General features: G+C 56.5%; 1 protein-coding gene across 1 annotated transcript; it reads left to right on the top strand.

Annotated features, from left to right (window-relative positions):
* Nucleotides 1-7,864: 7,864 nt before the first annotated feature.
* RHO (rhodopsin) lies at nucleotides 7,865-12,857 on the top strand. The gene is made up of 5 exons (XM_055557440.1): nucleotides 7,865-8,225; nucleotides 9,930-10,098; nucleotides 11,310-11,475; nucleotides 11,594-11,833; nucleotides 12,693-12,857. Exons 1-5 carry the CDS (start codon nucleotides 7,865-7,867, stop codon nucleotides 12,801-12,803), a joined length of 1,047 nt encoding a protein of 348 aa, XP_055413415.1. The 3' UTR covers nucleotides 12,804-12,857.
* Nucleotides 12,858-19,713: the final 6,856 nt, after the last annotated feature.

Raw genomic sequence — 19,713 nt, 5'->3', positions numbered from 1 at the left:
ATTTTCATCAGTGTCTGCATTTTAGCAAATCTTCATATTGTCTGCAACTTAATTTCCTTATGCAAAAGTGCACCTGTTTTTTTTCTAATTTGATCCGAGAGGAACATTACATTTGTGTGCTCTTAAAATTTAATCTAATTGAAATGGCAATATGGGAATGGTAGGGGAACAGGTTTTGTGTTTTTTTAATATATTTATTTATTTATTTTGGTGGAATGGGGCTCCATCTCAAGGAGAAGATAAGATACCTGGCTCTAAAGAAGGTGGCTAACAGGGCTACTCCCAGGGCCTGTGGAGTCCACCCTCTACTTCCCAACTGAGACCAGGCCCCCCGTCCTCCCCAGCTGCTCCCAGGTCCTCCACGTGGCCTGAGCTTGCCCCTTCCTGCAGTGCCTGGAGCAGGTGGGTCCCGCGTGAGGTTCCAGGAAGGGCCCGTCCCCTGAGCGTCAGCAAGCGTCCGATTTGGCAGCTCGAGGGCAGATGGGAAGCTGAGGAGGGGAGCTGACATTTATTGGGGACCTTTTTCTGTGCCAGCCGTGCTTCATATGCTGGCTCAGTTCTCACTCAGCTCTGTGAAGGAGGGCAGGTGACTTCCCATTCTGCAGCCCTGGGGGCGGGTGGAGGTGCTGGGGTCTGTCCTTCCTTCCCCAAGGCCACTCCCTTCACCCTCCTCCCCGCTCCCTGCCAAGAAGGCAGCGAGCAGTCCAGGGCTTTATGCAAAGTCCTGATGGCAGGAGGAAGGGACTGGGCTGCCAGGGAACATGTGGAAAACCACCCTGGTGATTAGATACTGATCCTTTGCAGGGTGTCCGTGAAGTGGGCTGAGGGGGGCAAAGGTCCCCTCCAAAGGGAGGGATGAAGACACTGAGGATTGGGGAGTGGCTGCAGGGGGGCCCCCCAGGGGTGAGTCCAGGGCTGGACCCCAGCCCCCCCTCCCCCCTGCCGCCTTCTGCAGCTCTCTCAGGAGGAAAAGAAAGAAATGGAGCCAGACAGTTGTGCCAACAGAACTCCTCCGTTGAGCGTCTTAATTACTTACGATCATGCATGCTCTCTCGCGTGCTAAACATTTATTAATGTGTTAGGATTTCCATTAGCACGTTGCTTGAGCTGAAATCACTCGCATGTGGCTGGGAAAGAGAGGAGAGGGAGCAAACAGCCCCCCCCCCCCCCCCACATCTAACAGGCGTCAATCACAGCGACAGATCAGATGGCTCATGGCTAGAGGCGGGGGAGGGGGCCCAGCCTGAGACTCCAGCGTGCATCCTCGCGGCCTTGCCCTGCCTGGTTCTGCCACCCCAGAGGAGCTGAGCTCCAGAGGCCTGAGTCCAAGCCTGTTAAGTCTGGCCCCGAGTGAGGATTTTCCATGCATTTGTCTTCTATAACCCTCAGGTGTCTTCAAGGATGCCCACTGAACACATGCTGAGACTGAGGCTTGGGAACATTCTCTTTTCTTCCATTCATGAAATATTTATGGAGCCTAGACAGGGTTACAGGCAGGCACAGCCTTTGCGTGTGAGCGCCGCGTCCTGCTCCCCTTCTGTCCTTACTGGGCAGGGCCATGGCCAGGTCCAGCCCTCTCTCCACCATTGTTGGCCCATCTGTACAAGAGACCCCTCCAGCTCTGACACTGAGGTTCCAGCCTTGGTCTGTGTTGGTGACCATGACCCCCTCGCATGCCACGGTGGGGAAGGCGAGGAAGGAAAGTCCTCGGCCACAGGCATCCTGAGACGCCCCGTCTCCCCACGAGGACACAGGGCCCTGACAGGAGCGGTGGCCGCAGGCTGGGCAGCTGCAACTGCATCCCGACCTCCTGTCTCTGGGTCCTCAGCACTGTTCCCCGTTTCTGGAAGGAGGAGGTGAGGAAGAGGGGACTGGATGGCCAGAAAGAGCCCCCGGGCCAGACCTCAGGTGGCCCCAGCTCGAGCCTGGCCTCAGCCAGCCAGCCCACTTCTGCATCCACCCCCAGGCAGCCTGCCGAAGCCAGGGGCCCCTGCAGCTCCCGGACAGGTGGGCAGGCGCCAGATGGCTTTCCTTCCGCATGGGCCAGCCCCTCCGTCAGGGAGGCAGGAGCCCCGGCAGAGGGGCCACCTCTGGGCGGAGCTCCCACCCTAGCGCAGCACTTGCCCAAGCACATCCTGATGCCCTCCACCAGACCCCAGCACATCTAGAATGGGCTCCAGCACACCACTGCCCTGCCTGTCATAGCTTCAGCGGCCCCGCTGGCCGCCACCTGGTGCCCAGACCCCTGGGCTCCCCTGCCCCCCAATCCCGGGGCCCCAGCGCCTCTCCACCAGCCGGGGGCCTTGGTCCAGCGTCCCCTCCCTCCTGGCCCTGCTGTTTCTGAGGCGGGAGCATTTTCCCACCTCTCTGGGTTATCTGTTTTCCCCGTGGCTGCTGCCCCTGAAAACCGGGAGCTCCTTGAGGGGAGACCAGGAGGATAGACAGGGAGTGGCCTAGGATTCACCTCCACGTCCCCAGTCCCCAGCCCCCAGCCTCAGCCAGATGCTGGGGAGGAGGAGGCGGGAGGAGAGGCAGACGCAAAGTGGAGAGCCGGTCTCTCCTCCCCTCTTCCCCCTTGAGTTGGCAGCTGTCTCAGGCCCCACTGGGCTGTGGTGATGCAGGTGGGGGGCTCAGCAGTGAGGGGAGCTGGGGGTGGCGTGGAGAGGAGGCTGCTGACCAAGCAGCACCTCCACGCAGAGGCTTAAGAGCTATTTGCGCACCGCTGCCTGCTAAGCTCTAATCCTTCGCCACACCTGGCCTCCAAGCAGAGACCAACCAACACCCCCCTCAACCAGCCCCGCCGCTCACCGCCCCTCACAGAGAGGGGGCGGAGGCTCAGGTCACCCACACCACGCTTGGCCCTCTGTGCGCGCCCAGCTTCCCTCCGGCAGGCCCGGCAGTGGGGACGGCAGAGCTCAAGTGGAAGGCTGGACGCCCCGCCTCTACCCGGCTCTGCCGAGGAGGCTGGTTTCCCCAGTGGTCAGAGGCACAAAGGCCTCCCCGTGGGGCTGGGAAGAGCTGTCCCTTCCCTGGACACTTGTTCATGGAGCACCTACTCTGGGATGGGCAGGCAGTTGGGAGACAAGTCAGATGCGGCTGGCAGTGTTGGGTTCTGAGTGGGAAATGCTCATTTAGAGCTGGAGGGGCCCTCCACGGCTGTGAACTGAACTAGGTTCTGAGGAGGGTTCTCAGGTGGTGCTAGTGGTAAAGCGCCTGCCTGCCAGTGCAGGGGATGAAAGAGATGCATGTTCGATCCCTGGGTCGGGAAGATCCGCTGGAGGAGGCCCTGGGCACCCACTCCAGTGTTCTTGCCTGGAGAATGCCATAGACAGAGGAGCCTGGCGGGCTACGGTCCAGAGGGTCTCACAGAGTCGGACACGACTGAAGGGACTTAGCTCACACGCGCGCGCAGAAGGGGGTGGCACTGTCAGCAAGGCTCACGGGTCCCGGCAGGAAACAGGCTCAGGGAAGGGAGGCCTGGGCTGGCCCCAGCCTCGTGGCCGACAGCCGCGGTCCCTTGTGGGAGGGCGGGGGGACCTGCTCCTCGGGTCTGTAGGCCTGTGAGCTGGGCCCATGCGGGACAGCAGGCAGCTTTGCCCTGCAGGTGGGAGTGGATCCTGGAGCTTCCTAGTCCCAGAGAACTGAGGGGGCCGGCGGGCCTTTCCAGACTCTCTAGGCGACTGAGCCCAGTGCCGCCCCCTCCACTGCTGCCCAGGCCTGAACAACTGAGTTGGGCCCTTGCCAGCACCCCAGCGCAACCTGCTTTCGTCACTGGCACCCTGGTGTGGGTGACGGATGGTCTTCCTGAGAGCTCCTTTGGGGCAGGAGCAGCCAGGCAGGCATGTTGGGTGACCTGGGTGACCCCCTGCGGACTGGGGGCCTCGGTCTCCCCACCTGCAAAGGAGGGTCAGAGTAGGTGACTTCTAAGGACCTTCCTGTCGTTCTGTGAGCCCATTCCTCCAAACAAAAAGCATTCTTTGTTTTTAATTGTCTATCATTAAATTGTCTAGCATTACAGAGCAGACGTCCATCATGTCAAGGATGACCTTTAATCCCCCATCTCCCCACCCTGAAAGAGTGGATTATTAGACTCTTTTATGGAGGGTGGAAAGTTATGACCAACCTAGATAGCATATTTAGAACAGTTAGAACTGGACATGGAGCAACAGACTGGTTCCAAATAGGAAAAGGAGTACTTCAAGGCTGTATATTGTCACCCTGCTTATTTAAATTATATGCAGAGTACATCGAGAAATGCTGGGCTGGAAGAAGCACAAGCTGGAATCAAGATTGCTGGGAGAAACATCAATAACCTCAGATATGCGGACGACACCACCCTTATGGCAGAAAGTGAAGAGGAACTAAAAAGCCTCTGATGAAAGTGAAGGAGGAGAGTGAAAAAGTTGGCTTAAAGCTCAACATTCAGAAAACGAAGATCATGGCATCCGGTCCCATCACTTCATGGGAAGTAGATGGGGAAACAGTGGAAACAGTGTCAGACTTTATTTTTTGGGGCTCCAAAATCACTGCAGATGGTGATTGTAGCCATGAAATTAAAAGACACTTACTCCTTGGAAGGAAAGTTATGACCAACCTAGATAGCATATTCAAAAGCAGAGACATTACTTTGCCAACAAAGGTCCATCTAGTCAAGGCTATGGTTTTCCCAGTGGTCATAGATGGATGTGAGAGTTGGACGGTGAAGAAAGCTAAGTGTCGAAGAATTGATGCTTTTGAACTGTGGTGTTGGAGAAGACTCTTGAGAGTCCCTTGGACTGCAAGAAGATCCAACCAGTCCATCCTAAAGGAGATCAGTTCTGGGTGTCCATTGGAAGGACTGATGCTGAAGCTGAAACTCCAATACTTTAGCCACCTCATGCGAAGAGTTGACTCATTGGAAAAGACCCTGATGCTGGGAGGGATTGGGGGCAGGAGGAGAAGGGAACAACAGAGGATGAGATGGCTGGATGGCATCACTGACTTGATGGACATGGGTTTGGGTGGACTCCGGGAGTTGGTGATGGACAGGGAGGCCTGGTGTGCTGCGGTTCATGGGGTCACAAGGAGTTGGACTCTATTGAGTGACTGAACTGAACTGAACAGAGGGTGGACCTGAATCTTAGAGAAAGGCAGCACTTCCTGTGATGACCTAGATCCATCCGCTCAGTCCACAGACAGTTCTTGGGCACCTGTCATGTGCCAGGCCCCAGGTACCAAGCAGAAATCCCAGCTCATTCAAGTAGGGCAGGGGTCTCCAACCTCCAGGCTGTGGACCTACGGTACCTGCTGGGAGATCAGCGGCAGTGCTAGATTAGAAATAAAGTGCACAATAAATGTGATGCACTTGAATCATCCCCAAACCATCGCCCCCAACCCCTAGTCCGTGGAAGAATTGTCTTCCATGAAGTTGGTCCTGGTGCCAAAAAGGTTGGGGACCGCAGAAGTAAGGGAAACGATTTACGTGCACCTGCTGTGTGTTGAGCTGGGCTCTGGGGCCCTGTGATGAGCAAGACAAGACTCCAGCCCACCCCTGGGGGCTCGAGTTACAGCCTAGGAGACCCATGAACAGAATAGGAATTAAAAGCTTTCAGGTTGTCAGAAGCGTTAGGGGGTAACAAGCAAGGCCATGAGTTTGAGGGTCAGGGGGACAGCCTGGCCAGGGCAGGGCTGTGTGTGCTGGTCTTGACCCAGGGAGTCTGTCATCTGTCCCTCTGTCTGGCCACCAGGGGCCGTGTTAGAATCAAACTCTTCACCTTGACCTCTTTAGCGATGGGCCTAATCACCGGGCCAAGCACCTTACACCTTGAGCAGCTGCGCCCCACCCACCCGCCACACCTGCCTGCCCCTTGCTCCTTCCCCCCAGAGCACTTACCACCAGGCTCCGCACACAAGTCCTGATGCTTCCCGCTTCCCAGGACAGCAGGGCTCCGGAGCCCCAGATGGGCTGCAGCGAAGGGAGCAGGTGTCTGAGCAGAGAGGTGTAAACATCCCAGGTGGGAAGAGAGACAGCACAAGGGAGCTTCAGCGACGGAGGTCTCAGACACTGGGATGCTTCCTGGCCAGCCTTGCGTTCCCCGCCTCGGGGCCTTTGCACTGGCCGCTCTCTCTCCTTGGACAGCTCCACCCCTTAGTGCTCCTTCCATCCTCAAGTTCTCAGAGAGGCCTTCCTGGGCAGCTCTAGGCGACTGTGTGTCGGGAGGACGTCACCATCTGAACAGTCCCTGTGGTCGTTTGTTTCATGGTTTGTGGGGGCGCCTCCCTGCCCCCCCAGAAGAAGGACACGTCCTACAGGCAGGGGCTTGGTCCTTCTTGTCCACTGTGTCCCCCAGAACTGAGCGTCTTGTGTAGAACACAGTCGGTGCTGGATAAAACTCACGGCTGGACCATGGTCATTGAGGACCCCGAAGGCCAGGCTGCCCGTGACCCCACTTCACTCCTAGGAGGGGTCCTCACGATCCTATTGTAGATGGGGCCCTCGTTCACACCCTGAGCTCATGCTGCTGTTCTGGGATATGCCATCACGGCTTGCCGATCGCACGGCACCCAAGGCCCATGGCCCCAGCCCAGCCTGACCCCAGTCCTGGGCCAGGGCCCATGTGCTGTTCCCAGGGCCCACCTCCCCTCCATACAGGAGTGCCCGGGACCACACCTCCTTGCTCACCGCAGGGATCTGGTGCCCGGCACAGTCTTGGCCCTGTTCACCTCCTGGAGGCGAGGCCTTGCTTCAGGAGCCCTAAGAGCTTCTGTCCCCTCCCCGCTTTGGTCCCTTCTGCCCTGGTCCCTTCCTCCACCATCGCTCCCTTCAGCTCATCCTTGAGGGCTTTTGAGCCACCTTCCTCTCCCCAAGATCTGCCCAAGTTCCCCTGGATAAAGCCCCTGGCACTAAGCCCCACCCCAGCTGACCTCAGCCCACGAGGGCCCACATCCCAGACGGGCCTCGAGCCTTCACCAGGCCTCTGTCTTCAGTCTATGCTGACTTCCCCACTTGGCAACCTGGCAAAGTGCCCCCCTCCCTCAACACATTGTCCCCCTGGACGTCTCTGCAGATAGGTGGCCTCCCCTCCCCGGGTCCAGAGCAGGTCTTCCCACACGGAAGTCCTCCTCAGCCCGTAAGCTCCTCCTTCCTGGAGCCTCGGGTCCCCCAGTGGCCTGCACATAAATGTCGGTTTGAAACGAGTGAGTGAACTTCCAGTTCAAGGGAACAAATGCTTTTTGAGCTCCTGGGCAATGTGGGGCTTGTGTCCGGTCCCCGGAGCGCCCCGCTGCGCTTGTGAAGCTCACGACCTGGCCGGTGGGCACTGTCAGTGTGTGGTGACTGGATAAGCCCAGAGGTGACCCAGGTGGGGAAGGGACGGCTCAGGGGCTGAGTGAGGGGACGACCGAAGGACCAGCACTCTGCCCTCTGGGAGCTCGTGGGCCAGGTGGGAGGAAGGCAAAGTTTGCTTGCCCTGAGCCAGAGGGAAGTGGGCCTGGAGTTAGGGGTCCCGATGCCAGGCCAGGGCCATCAGCTGAGATGCCAGAGGGGGACAGGGGAGCTAGGGGCAGGCCTCTGCTCTTTCCCAGGGTCCCCAGCACGCCCCGCCTTCTCCCCGACCACAGCCTTCTACCTGGAGTCACCTTGGCCCCACCTGGAAGCCAATTAGGCCCCTCGTTGCAGCAGTGAGGATTAATATGATTAATAACGCCCCCAATCTCCGAGGTGCTGATTCAGCCGGGAGCTTAGGGAGGGGAGGTCACTTCATAAGGGCCTGGGGGGGGAGTCAGAGCCCGGAGTCGTCCAGCCGGAGCCCCGTGTGGCTGAGCTCCGGCCTCAGAAGCATCCCCGGGTTCGTGCCGCCGGCGGGCAGCCGCAAGGGCCGCAGCCATGAACGGGACCGAGGGCCCAAACTTCTACGTGCCTTTCTCAAACAAGACGGGCGTGGTGCGCAGCCCCTTCGAGTTCCCGCAGTACTACCTGGCGGAGCCATGGCAGTTCTCCATGCTGGCCGCCTACATGTTCCTGCTGATCATGCTCGGCTTCCCCATCAACTTCCTCACGCTCTACGTCACGGTCCAGCACAAGAAGCTGCGCACACCCCTCAACTACATCCTGCTCAACCTGGCCGTGGCCGACCTCTTCATGGTCTTCGGGGGCTTCACCACCACCCTCTACACCTCTCTGCACGGATACTTCGTCTTTGGGCCCACAGGCTGCAACCTGGAGGGCTTCTTTGCCACCCTGGGCGGTATGAGCTGGGTGCGGTGGGCTGGGCAAGGGGTGTGTGTGTGTTCAGGAGCCAGGAGCTTGGGTGTGGTGGGGGCGGGTGTGTGGGGACAGCCCCAGCCTTGCGGATGGTGGACGAGAGCCCGTGAGCCAAAGTGCTCCATAACTCAGTCAATAAACGCTGCATAAGTGATGACGAGCTCCGCTGGCGTTGGTGAAGGGTGGGCACCGAGCACGTGATCTCACTGGCACTGGGGTCGTTGTCTCGCCCTCCAGCCAGGAGACAGATGAGAGGAGTCCGGGGCCTTGCTGGGGTCGCAGGCAGTCTCTGGCAAGGCCGAGTTGCAAGCCCATGCATGTCTCTGCAGCCCCTCAGGCCACGGTTCTGCTCCCCTTGGAGCAGCAGGGCTGGGCGAGACCCACGCTGGGTCCCGGGGACAGAGAGCTGGACGACACGGGTGCTTGTGCTCAGGGCCCCAGCCTGGGGCGGGATGAGAGCCCTCAGTCCTCCAGGCACCAGCCTCTGCCTGCACTGGGCACCGGGCGCGGTCCCTCCCCGGCTTCTCTCTGACTCCATCCCAGCTGCCTCCAGGCTCTCTGCTCTGCCTGAAGGCTTTCTGCCTTGAGGAGTCCATTCACAGGGAGACAGTAGGCCCGGTGAGGTGATCTGTGTAGCTGTGAGCCATGCTTTTAAAATATTTTCACTGAAAAATGGGTGAATAGATCCCATTTCGCCGATGAGAAAACCGCGGCGTGCAGAGGCGAAGAGTTGACTCAGGAACGTGGCAGGCCAGTGCCCAGAGCCTGGGGCTCCTGGCTCAGACCCAGGAGCGTCCCCCAGGGGGCCCACGGCCTCTTGGGCAAGCAGGAGATGCAGGAGGTTGTTGTCACAAAGCCTAGGGAGCAGAGAGAGCCTGGCACCAGCCACAGCATGCTCTGTCTCCTGTCTCCTACGTGCATCCAGGCCCTGCCTCAGCCCTGTTCCCGGGGTGCTGGCCATTGCTGGGTGACTGCAATCCCCTAGTCTCAGGCCAGAAGGGTGCCACCCACAGGTGGGCATGCCTCTGAGACAACCGTGGGCCTGGAGTACCCATTAGCATTCCCTTTCACTCTCTGAAATGCCCCGGTTGGTAAACCCCACAGCCACCTCCCTCCTGAGTTTTTGGGGGTGATGTGCAGGGCAGATGTCTGAACCCCATCATTATTATTCCTCCTCCTCCCTCTGAGCAAAACACTCTCCGGCTCCCTGGCTCCCGGGAGAGGGTCACCCATGCCCAGGGCGTTCCATGTCCCTGGAGGCGAGAGGCCCACTGCCCAGGAGGAAAGGGAGGCCTCCCCCTCTGGCTCCTGCTGCCTCTGCCATCCCCTGTGACCAGAACTCTGCCGATGGCCCCATGAAGGACACACTGTTCTGTGAAAACTCCCCGCCGGGCTCCCAGTTCTCAGCCATGACCCCACGAGATGATTGCTGTGTTCCCCGTGAACCTGGAGCTCTGGCTGCACTAACCTTCCTGGGAGTTCCTCCACATGGTGTATCAGTCTGTCTGCCCCGCCACCTCCCCTCGTCCGTGTCCAGACCCTCTGCTTCTTAAGTCCGCGCTCCAGGACTGCTCCCTGGGTGCCTTCCTGGTCGGCCCCCCTCCCCATCCCCGGGAGGAGCACACCCCCTCCTTAGAAAGACAGGTCCAGCCACGTGGTGGGTTGGCTGACAGCAGCTGCCTTGCAGGTGAAATCGCACTGTGGTCCTTGGTGGTCCTGGCCATCGAGCGGTACGTGGTGGTGTGCAAGCCCATGAGCAACTTCCGCTTCGGGGAGAACCACGCCATCATGGGCGTCGCCTTCACCTGGGTCATGGCTCTGGCCTGCGCCGCACCCCCCCTCGTCGGCTGGTCCAGGTAACGGCCCTGAGCAGGAGGGGAGGAGGGTCTCCGGGGTGCTTCCTAGGGTCCTCTGGCCGGGGCGGGGGTGGTGCTGCCTGGTTTCAGGCCCCCCCGAGCCGGTAGCTGTCATAGGGTTGAGGTTTAGGGCAGGGAAGAGAGGGTCAGCCCCTAACGTCACTACGGGGCTGTTCCCTGTGTCAAGGAGACTCCAAGACACCCCGACCCTTCACCTTGGCTGTGCCCCTAATCCCCAACTAAGCCAGGCCAGATTCCAATCCTCTTTGGTCCAGTGCCCTGGGAGCGGCTCCTCTGACCTCAGGCCTCCGCCCCTGCAGAGGCAGAGCCTCCCTCATGCAGGTGTGGCGGTGTGGCCCTGGGAACCAGTCCTGGCAAGACTCTCAGCTGATATCCCCCAACGGGCTGAGATGAGATGGCGGTGGGGTGGAACATGGTTTGGGAAATTGGCCTCTGTGGGTTCCCAGAGGTTTCGTGCCCTTCTGCTTCCAGGAAACTGCCATCTCTCTCCCCTTTCCTCCTCTCTCAGTCTTCCTGGGGCCAGTGTTTTCCCTCCTGAGCAATTTAGCAAGGGGCAAAAAACCCCGCCCCTCCTTCCCTATCTTCTGCAGTCTGGCCTGGTTGCATCCGCATGGCCGCGGCTAATGAACACTGGCTTTCCTGAGGTCGGCTCAGTGTCACGGTCCTCTGAAATCACACGCCCTAACCACACGCCCCAGGGCCTCTTGTTTCCAGAAACTGTGCAAAAATCCCTTAATTACTCTGAGTGGCCTAGAAAGACCTGGGTCCTCCAATACAGATCATTGGGAGCTTTTCCCTTCCCCCCACCTACCTCATGGTCCAAGGCCTGGCCTCCGGCCACTCGGGAGTGGCAGGCTGGGTAAAGAAGCTCCAGGCAGGGAAGCATGGGGGCAGAGTAGGGGTGCTGGGAGTGAGAGACGGGGAGAGACCAGGGTCCCAGGGTAACACGGCACTGAACAAGGCAAACGCTGTTTCCACACACCTGAATCCCTTATCTCAGTAGATGTGAGCCTCACAGCCAAGGAAAGGTTTATTATCCCCCTTTTACAGAAAGGGGAAGTGAGGCCCAGAGTGAGAGCAGCCCCGCACAGGCGCTGGCAGGGGACTCTGGTCAGCTGGGCCTGTTCCCCGGTCCCTCACGTGTGGGTCTCCCTCTGCCCCTCCTGCCCCGGCCCCTCCCTGGTCCTCAGGTACATCCCGGAGGGCATGCAGTGCTCGTGCGGGATTGACTACTACACGCCCCACGAGGAGACCAACAATGAGTCGTTCGTCATCTACATGTTCGTGGTCCACTTCAGCATCCCCCTGGCCGTCATATTCTTCTGCTACGGGCAGCTGGTGTTCACCGTCAAGGAGGTAGGGTCCTTGGGGGACCAGTGCTGTGGGGCTGGGGACAAGAGCGCTGATGAGGCTGAGTGCGGCCCCCAGCCCAGAGGAGCCTCAAGTCTGGACACCAGGCCCTGTGTCCCCACAGGCGGCTGCCCAGCAGCAGGAGTCGGCCACCACTCAGAAGGCCGAGAAGGAGGTCACCCGCATGGTGATCATCATGGTCATCGCTTTCCTGATCTGCTGGCTGCCCTACGCTGGGGTGGCGTTCTACATCTTCACCCATCAGGGCTCTGACTTTGGCCCCATCTTCATGACCATCCCGGCTTTCTTTGCCAAGACTTCCTCTGTCTACAACCCCGTCATCTACATCATGATGAACAAGCAGGTGCCTGCTGGTGGGGTGGGAAGGGGCCAGGTCCCCCCCAGGCGACAGGTGGAGAAGCTGCAGTTTTAACTGGGCCTCCGACTTTCCACCTGCAAAATGGGCAGGGGGAGTTGGTTTTCCCTGGGGTAAACATGAGTCATCTGGGAGAAATGCAGATTCCTGGACAACCCCCAGACGTTCTGATTAGAAGCTCAAGGTGGGCCCAGGAACATGCATTTCTAACAAGCCCTCTGATACTGGCTCAGGAAAGAGAAGTGCCAGTCTGGATGGTTCTGGAGGCTGGCTTTAACGGTCCAGATGGTCAAAGTCCCGGTCCTGGGAACAGGTGCCAGTCTCCACAAACTGGACAGGATGCCAAAAAGTCTCGTTCTGAGGGATGAATGGATGAAGCGGTCCTTTTAACATATAGACCAGTGGTTCCTCTGCAGGTTCTTTGGTCCAGTGGGGAAAACCTGGAGTCAGACAGATTGGGTTCAAATCCCAGCTCTGCTAGGTTTCGGCTGTGTGGCCTTGGGCAAGTCACTTCCCTTTTCTGGGCTTCAGTTTCTTCATCCACGGAAAGGATGAAATCCTAAACTCTTGGGTTCAATGGGACAATTTCCAGATGGCCCTTGGCACACTGAGGGCATCACGGAGCATCACCAGTGACAAAGCCCCCTCGGGTTTGGTCCCAGCACCTCTGGGTGGGGTTGGGGAGGCTTAGTAAGTTCCTCCAGGGAGCCATCTGACCGGGGAGCGGAGGCTGGGAGGGCCAGAGGCAGAAGAGGGAGGTGGCACACTGCACTGACGATGCCATTTCCCACCCAGACTCTGCGGGACCCCGACCACCCCTCACCCTTACCCTACCTCTTCCTTCCAGTTCCGGAACTGCATGGTCACCACTCTCTGCTGTGGCAAGAACCCGCTGGGTGACGACGAGGCCTCCACCACCGTCTCCAAGACAGAGACCAGCCAGGTGGCGCCTGCCTAAGCCCCTCCAGGGACTCCGTGGCCAGCCGCAGGAGTCCCTCAGCCCCTACCCCACCCCAGCCTCAGCAGCTCCATCAGGAGCTGCGCCTGTTGGAACCAGCTCTCACAGGCTCCCTGAGTGTAAACACAAAAACCAACCAACCAAATGCAAAAGAATCAACGAGAGAAACAGGAGGCGCCTCACGTGGCAGGGGCGGCCCGATCTGGAGTCCTGATTTCCCAGGGGCCCGTTGTAGCTCCACTCCCCCCAGCTCATCTCTCAGCTACACAAGAGCTCTTGTTGTGGAAAAGTGTCCCAGCTTAGGGATAAGTGAGTAGCACACGACGGGGCACGCCATAGGTGCTTATTAATAAATGCTAGGTGGAGGAAGGAAGGAATGAATGGAGACGTGAATGGAGAGATGAATGGGTCCGGAGGGCATAGGCATCCTCTTACAACATGTTAGCAGCAATAGCAGCAGCTTGCCCTTGGCTCCTGACCTTGAGCAGTTGTTTTGTCCTTGGGCCTCACTTTCTTCCCCCATACAATGGGAATTCCAAATCTCTCCTCACACGGCCGCTGGGAAGATCAAATGAGATTGTGTGTGTGTGTGCACGCTCGCGTGTGTGAGCTCTTTGTAAATAGTAAGGAGCTGGACAGACTGTAGTTAACATTATGAATAATATCAAGTAATATAAGTAATTCATCTCCTATGATCATCTCCTCTTGATAGCGACCATTTTGAGATTGGGCAAGGCCCTAAGCATCCAGCCTCGTCAGGCTTATAAACATTAGACAGATGGCAAGGCCAGACCAGCGCTGGGTGGTGGGCCACAGGGAAGGACAGTCAAGGAAATGCAGAGTGCAGTCATCAGGCCTGAGAAGAAGACAAAAACCAAAAAAAACAACATCAGAGGACCAGAGTCTGGGGCCAGTGCACAGCCCCCATGACGCGGGCCACTCCCTTCCAGTGCAACCCCCAGAGAGACAGGTCTTGCTCTCGGCATCTGAAAAACCACTAGCTCTCCTGCCCAGCACCCAGGCTGCAGTATCTCTGGGCCTGCACGGAGCTTCTAGAAGTTATGTTTACCTGCCCACATTTAACGAAGAGCTGGGTTCCCAACATCACCTTTGTCTCAAAAAGAGCTTAAAAAACAAAAGCATGGGAAATCTGGCTGGACCCACCTTCCCCCGGGGAAGTTCACAGATCACAGATTTTAGCTCCCTTGCTGGGCAAGCCTTCAGCGGCTCCAGTCCATTCTCCACTCCGGAGAGTCTTTGCTGCTGAGAGGCTGGCTGGGAGTCTAGGACATCAGAATCGAGCCGCCTCATAACTGCCCCTCCTCCACTACATAACCAAAGCAGGAAGCTCTACCTCTCCCCAGCTCTGCCTGGAGACGAAGGCAAATTGGGGTATTAAAAGCTCAGCTCCTATCCTTGGTGTTAGTGGCGGTGGTTTTTGTCAGTCTCAAGCTCTTTATCTACAGGATGGATGGAAACGGGGCAGTGTTCATCTGATCCTTGACCCTGGGGTTTCTGGGTTTGAGCAACCATCAGAGCCCCCTGGGAGTGCTTTAGGCTGGTGCCCCCTGGGGAGCAGGCCCAGGAATGGGAAAAGCTCCAACCTCGGAGTCACAGAGATCCAGGTGGCCTGTGAAACTGCAAGCAAATTTTGTCACCTCTTGGAAGCCTCCTTATCAGCAAAAGGGGATCTTAAAACTGACCTTAATGAGATTTCAGGCTTTATGCAGCCAATGTGCTTCCTGGGCTCAGCAGATGATGAGAGGCTTTTTGCATTACTGGAGCTCCAGGCTTGGCCCTACCAGGGACCTCATCTGAAGGGGGAATGGGATGAAGGTGTAGCTCCCAAATGACCATTCTCCTCCAAGGCGGGAAAAGGCAGCAGGAGTCTGAGAAGGGAGATCCTTCGTGCCATGGAGGGGCTGGGGCAGGTAATAGTTGGGAACTCTGTCGTTGCCCCTCTCTACTCTGTCTCCCTAGGTGGGTGATGTCAGTCAGGATTCCTTTATCTGCAGGAGGCAGGAAATCACACTCAATAGCACCGAAGCAAAAGGAAGACACGATTGGCTTCCATAAATGAAAAGCTCAGGGCTTCAGGCATGCCTGGGTGCAGGTGCTCAGATGAGGTCACCTGGCTTTTGAGGGGGCTGTACTGGGTCTTCCTTGCTGTGCGCTGGCTTTCTCTACCTGTAGTGAGCGGGGGCCACCCTTCCCTCTGGTGCTAGGGCTCCTCATCACGATGGCTTTTCTCGTTGCTGAGATCGGGCTCCAGGGCACACGAGCTTCAGTGAGTAGCTGTGGCTCATCCACTCAGCTGCCCTGGAGCCTAGGCCAGAGATGGAACCTGCGTCTCCTGCACCGGCAGGGGGGACTCAACCCCTGGGCTGCCAGGGAAGTCCGTGTTATCTGGCTTCTAGGTCTCCCTTTGGCTGCACTTTCCTCTGTGCTGCCTTTCAGTTCAGTTGCTCAGTCGTGTCCGACTCTTTGCAACCCCATGAACCGCAGCATGCCAGGCCTCCCTGTCCATCACCAACTCCCGGAGTCCACCCAAACTCATGTCCATCGAGTCAGTGATGCCATCCAACCATCTCATCCTCTGTCCTCACCTTCTCCTCCCTCCTTCAATCTTTCCCAGCATCAGGGTCTTTTCCAGCGAGTCAGCTCTTCGCATCAGGTGGCCAAAGTATTGGAGTTTCAGCTTCAACATCAGTCCTTCCAATGAACACCCAGGACTGAGCTCCTTTAGGGGGGACTGGTTGGATCTCCTTGCAGTCCAAGGGACTCTCAAGAGTCTTCTCCAACACCACAGTTCAAAAGCATCAATTCTTTGGTGCTCAGCTTTCTTTATAGTCCAACTCTCATACCCATACATGACTACTGGAAAAACCATAACCTTGAGTAGATGGACCTTTATTGACAAAGTAATGCCTTTATGCCAGGTTAACTGTTCCAAAGATATAAGCATAGAAATCACCATTAATTCCAAGCTCAGCAAACCCTGCAGAAATGGGGCTTCTCTTCATCTGTTAGTCATTTCCAGGTAGGGCTCTTATTGGCCAGGCCTGGGTCACCTGATAGCTCCTAAGCCAATCACCAGGCTGGGATGGGTATTCATCCTCTGATTGGCCTGGCCCCCGGTCACCTGATTGCATTTGCCATGCAAGGTAGCCTAGAAAGTGAAAGTCGCTCGGTCGCATCGGAGTCTTGGCGACCCCATGGACTGACTATACAGTTCATTGACTTCTCCAGGCCAGAGTACTGGAGCGGGTAGCCTTTCCCTTCTCCAGTGGATCTTCCCAACCCAGGGATCGAACCCAGGTCTCCCGCACTGCAGGAGGATTCTTTACCAGCTGAGCCACGAGGGAAGCCCGGTAGTGTTAGCCCTACGTTAACCGAATGGTCTGAGGGTGGGGATAGGAAGGAGCCGAAGGGAAACTTCAGGAGGTGGTTACCAGAAGGAGGAGGGCCACAGGCAAGGGGCCAGGAACCAACAGCGATCCAGAGGAGGTGCGCTTCGTGTCTGTGATACCCGGCTGGTTCTTCCTCCATCCACAGCCGTGACGGGAGGATTCCCATGGCCGGCGGGTGTGGATCCCACCCTCTGTTGCAGTTACTGTGTGGGACCAGGCACAGTAGTGGCAGGCACAGTGGCCTTGTGGTCAGCCCTGTCCCTCCCTCCCACAGCCCACTTATTGTGAGGATTCATCAGCCTCACATCCAGAGGAAAAAAGAAATTTCCCCTAAAACCAGAACATTCTCTGACTTTTTCCTGGTAGAGAGTAAACCCTACTTAACTTTCTCAATTTGCAGTTGATTTGACTGCCATTGGTGGGGAACCCACTGTATATAAAGGCAGACAACTGCTGACTGAGTCTGGGGAGAGGGTGTTATCCACCTCATCTCCAGGCTCCAGGCAGCCAGTGTCCCTAGGCCAGGACACCCTGGGGCCTCAGAGATGGACTGGAGGGAGCAAGTCTCTGGGCTGTGACCTGGCCAGGGACAAGGCCACAGAGCTCTCTCAGCCCCTGATTTTTGCCTCTGGAAGGAGAGTGCAAAGAGTTTAGAACTGTAATCTGCAGAACTGTAAGTTCACACATACAAGGACCCCGGTCAGTGTCCCAAGGTGGCAAAAAAAAAAAAAAAAAAATTGGCAAAACTTAAATTTCGTGCAGCTCTCAGTAAAAACATCTCATGAGTACCCGAAGCAGCTCGTCCTCTCTCCAGCAGCCTGATCGTCACAATTACCATTTCCCTGTGAAAAGGCAATCCTCTAGAAGAATTTTTAGATCATGCAGCACATTTTAGGACTTCTTCCGTCCAAATGCAAAACTCTATCCTGGCACAGACCTGGAGCAGGGCTTCAGATGAAGCTCGTGGGAATGTTTGTATCCCTGAGTCTTTCTCAGTTCTTGGAAACGTGATCAAAATTGCTGCCCCCGTTGGCACCAGCTTCCACACGCCTCTCTGCCTCATCTCGGCTCCTGCTCTAGATGGTTCCTGCAGATGGTTTTCAGGCCTCCCTCCACTCAGCCGAGCTCCGCTCTGGCACTGGGACTGCTCCAGCAATGGGTGCTGAGCACCTACTGTGTGCCAGGTGTGGTGCTGGGCACAAGCGACACCACCAGGAACAAGACAGACACAGCCCTGCCCGCTGCCCCTGCCTCCCAGAGCTCAAGGAGACAGGGAAGGCAGTGTTTAACCTCGGGTGCTGGAGGCTGCTGGCAGCCCGAGGAGGGGCCCCTAACATCCTAGGGTGTCATGGAGGGCTTTTCTGAGGACGTGATGTCTACACTGAGGCCAAAAGGATGAGTGAGAAACAGTTCAGATAAGGTGGTGGTTGTTGTGTTGTTGTTGTTTAGTCGCTAAGTCAAGTCTGACTCTTTTGTGACCCCATAAACTATAGAGCCCGTCAGGCTCCTCTGTCCATGGGATTCTCCAGGCAAGAATACTGGAGTGGGTTGCCATTTCCTTCTCCAGGGGATCTTGCCGTCCAAGGGATGGAATCTGCGTCTCCCACATTGGCAGGTGGGTTCTTCACTACTGAGCCACCAGGGAAGTCCCCTGGAGAAGGTAGATATAGATAAAAGAGGGCCTTGTAGGAAGAGTCTATCAGCTGCACTCACAACAACCTCTAAATCTCATGCTTTAAACAACACATCGTGTACTGTTGCTTGTGACTCTGTGGGTCAGCCAGGTGACCCAGACCAAGCTTGGTTGACCTCTGCTGGGTTCATTCGAGCATCTGTGGTCAGTTGGAGGGCTGGCCGGTTGGCCAGCGTGGGCTGGGCAACAGGGGAGACTGGGCCACGGGCCTCTCCACATCCAGCAGGCTTGCTCACCTGGGACTGGGACCAGACGTCTCTTCCCTCATACTGGGTTGGTCACAGCAAGTCCCAAGGTGAGCTCAGATTCCAGGCACGAGGGAGGAGCTGCAGACTTACACTGCGAATGGGCATGGATGTGGGCAGGGATGAAAAAGTGGCATTATTTTTACATCAGTCTAATACACACACAGGAAATCAAAGTGGAAAGCCCAGCTCTCAACACCTAACCGGTTCCAAGAGCCTCAGTGTGGTTGGACTCTGGGGTTTCGAGGGGGAAGGAGACTTTATAAGCCAGACTGGAGAGGTCAGTGGAGAGGTCCTCATGGCAGTGGGGAGCCATGCAGGGTGCTAGGCAGGCAGTGGTATCTAGTTTCACTTTAGAACACCTTGCCTGCCTCAATCCAGACCTCTGGTAATGGAGAGTCCCCTGGAAAAATCCCAACAGTAAAACCACGGAGAGAAAGTTGCAAGTCTGTCCTTGACCTGCCCCCTTAAAACCCTACACTCTCCTCAGAGGTAACCACTTCTGTTACCTTGGTATAAATCCTTTCAGAACTTCTTCTGGGACTTCACTCACACTCAGACACTCACACACACACACACAAAGTTCTGCCTTCTCGGAAGTGGGGAACATATTCCACAGATCTTTGTTTCACTTATTTTCACTGCTGTGTAATATTCCACCATGTGAACAGATCACAGTTTATTTGTCCAGTCTGCCCTTGGGCATCTAGGTTGTTTTGCATTTTTGCCAAGATTGCACTGAGCACTCTTACGTATCACAGTGTAAGAAAGAAAGTGCGCTAAGTCGTGTCTGACTCTTGTGATCCTGTGAACTGTAAACTGCCCGGCCCCTCTGTCCATGGGATTCTCCAGGCAAGCAGACGGGAGTGGGGTGCCATTTTCTTCTCCAGGGGATCTTCCAGACCCAAGAATTGAACCCAGGCCTCCCGCATTGCAGGCAGATGCTTTACCGACTGAACTACAGGGGAAGCACCGTCAATGTAAGAATTTCTCTCAAATTTATACCCAGAGTGACTTTTTGCGTAGATGAGGCCCAAATCCATCTGAGTCGTGATAGATGTTACTCAGTTGCTTTTCTGTGTTGCTTCCCAGCAGCTATGTATTTCTTCACATCCTGGATGCTCAATTTCGATGGACATTAAAAAATTTGTCATTCTGGGGACTTCCCTGGTGGTCCAGTTGTTAAGACTCCACGCTTCCAGTGCAGGGGGTATGGGATCAATCCCTGTTTGGGAAACTAAGATCCTACTTGCCACATGGCATAGCCAAAAAAAAAAAATTGTCATCCTACTGCATGTGAAATACCACCTCATTCCTTGTTTTAATCCATCTCGTCATTTTATTTATTTTTATTACTATTTGTTGTTATTATTCATTTATTTTTGGCCACACCACATGGCATATGGGATCCTTGAACCTGCAGCCCCCAAAGTGGAAGCACGAAGTCCTAATCCCTGTACTTCAGGGAAGTCTGCACCTCGTCATTTTAAATGGCTGCAGAGTATTCTACAGTAAGAGAGTAATTCTGCCAGGCCCTGAGTGATTCATTTGGAAGTTGTTTT

Source organism: Bubalus kerabau, chromosome 20 (genome assembly GCF_029407905.1).
Source record: "Bubalus kerabau isolate K-KA32 ecotype Philippines breed swamp buffalo chromosome 20, PCC_UOA_SB_1v2, whole genome shotgun sequence".
Lineage (NCBI taxonomy): Eukaryota > Metazoa > Chordata > Mammalia > Artiodactyla > Bovidae > Bubalus > Bubalus kerabau.
The sequence above is the reverse complement of the archived record's forward strand: the minus strand, read 5'-3'. Positions and strand labels throughout refer to the sequence as shown.

Coding starts and splice junctions, on each gene's coding strand:
- RHO (XM_055557440.1), top strand. CDS start 7,865: ATGAACGGGACCGAGGGCCCAAACTTCTACGTGCCTTTCTCAAACAAG. Junction 10,099..11,309: donor CCCCTCGTCGGCTGGTCCAG/GTAACGGCCCTG, acceptor CCTGGTCCTCAG/GTACATCCCGGAGGGCATGC. Junction 11,834..12,692: donor ACATCATGATGAACAAGCAG/GTGCCTGCTGGT, acceptor TCTTCCTTCCAG/TTCCGGAACTGCATGGTCAC.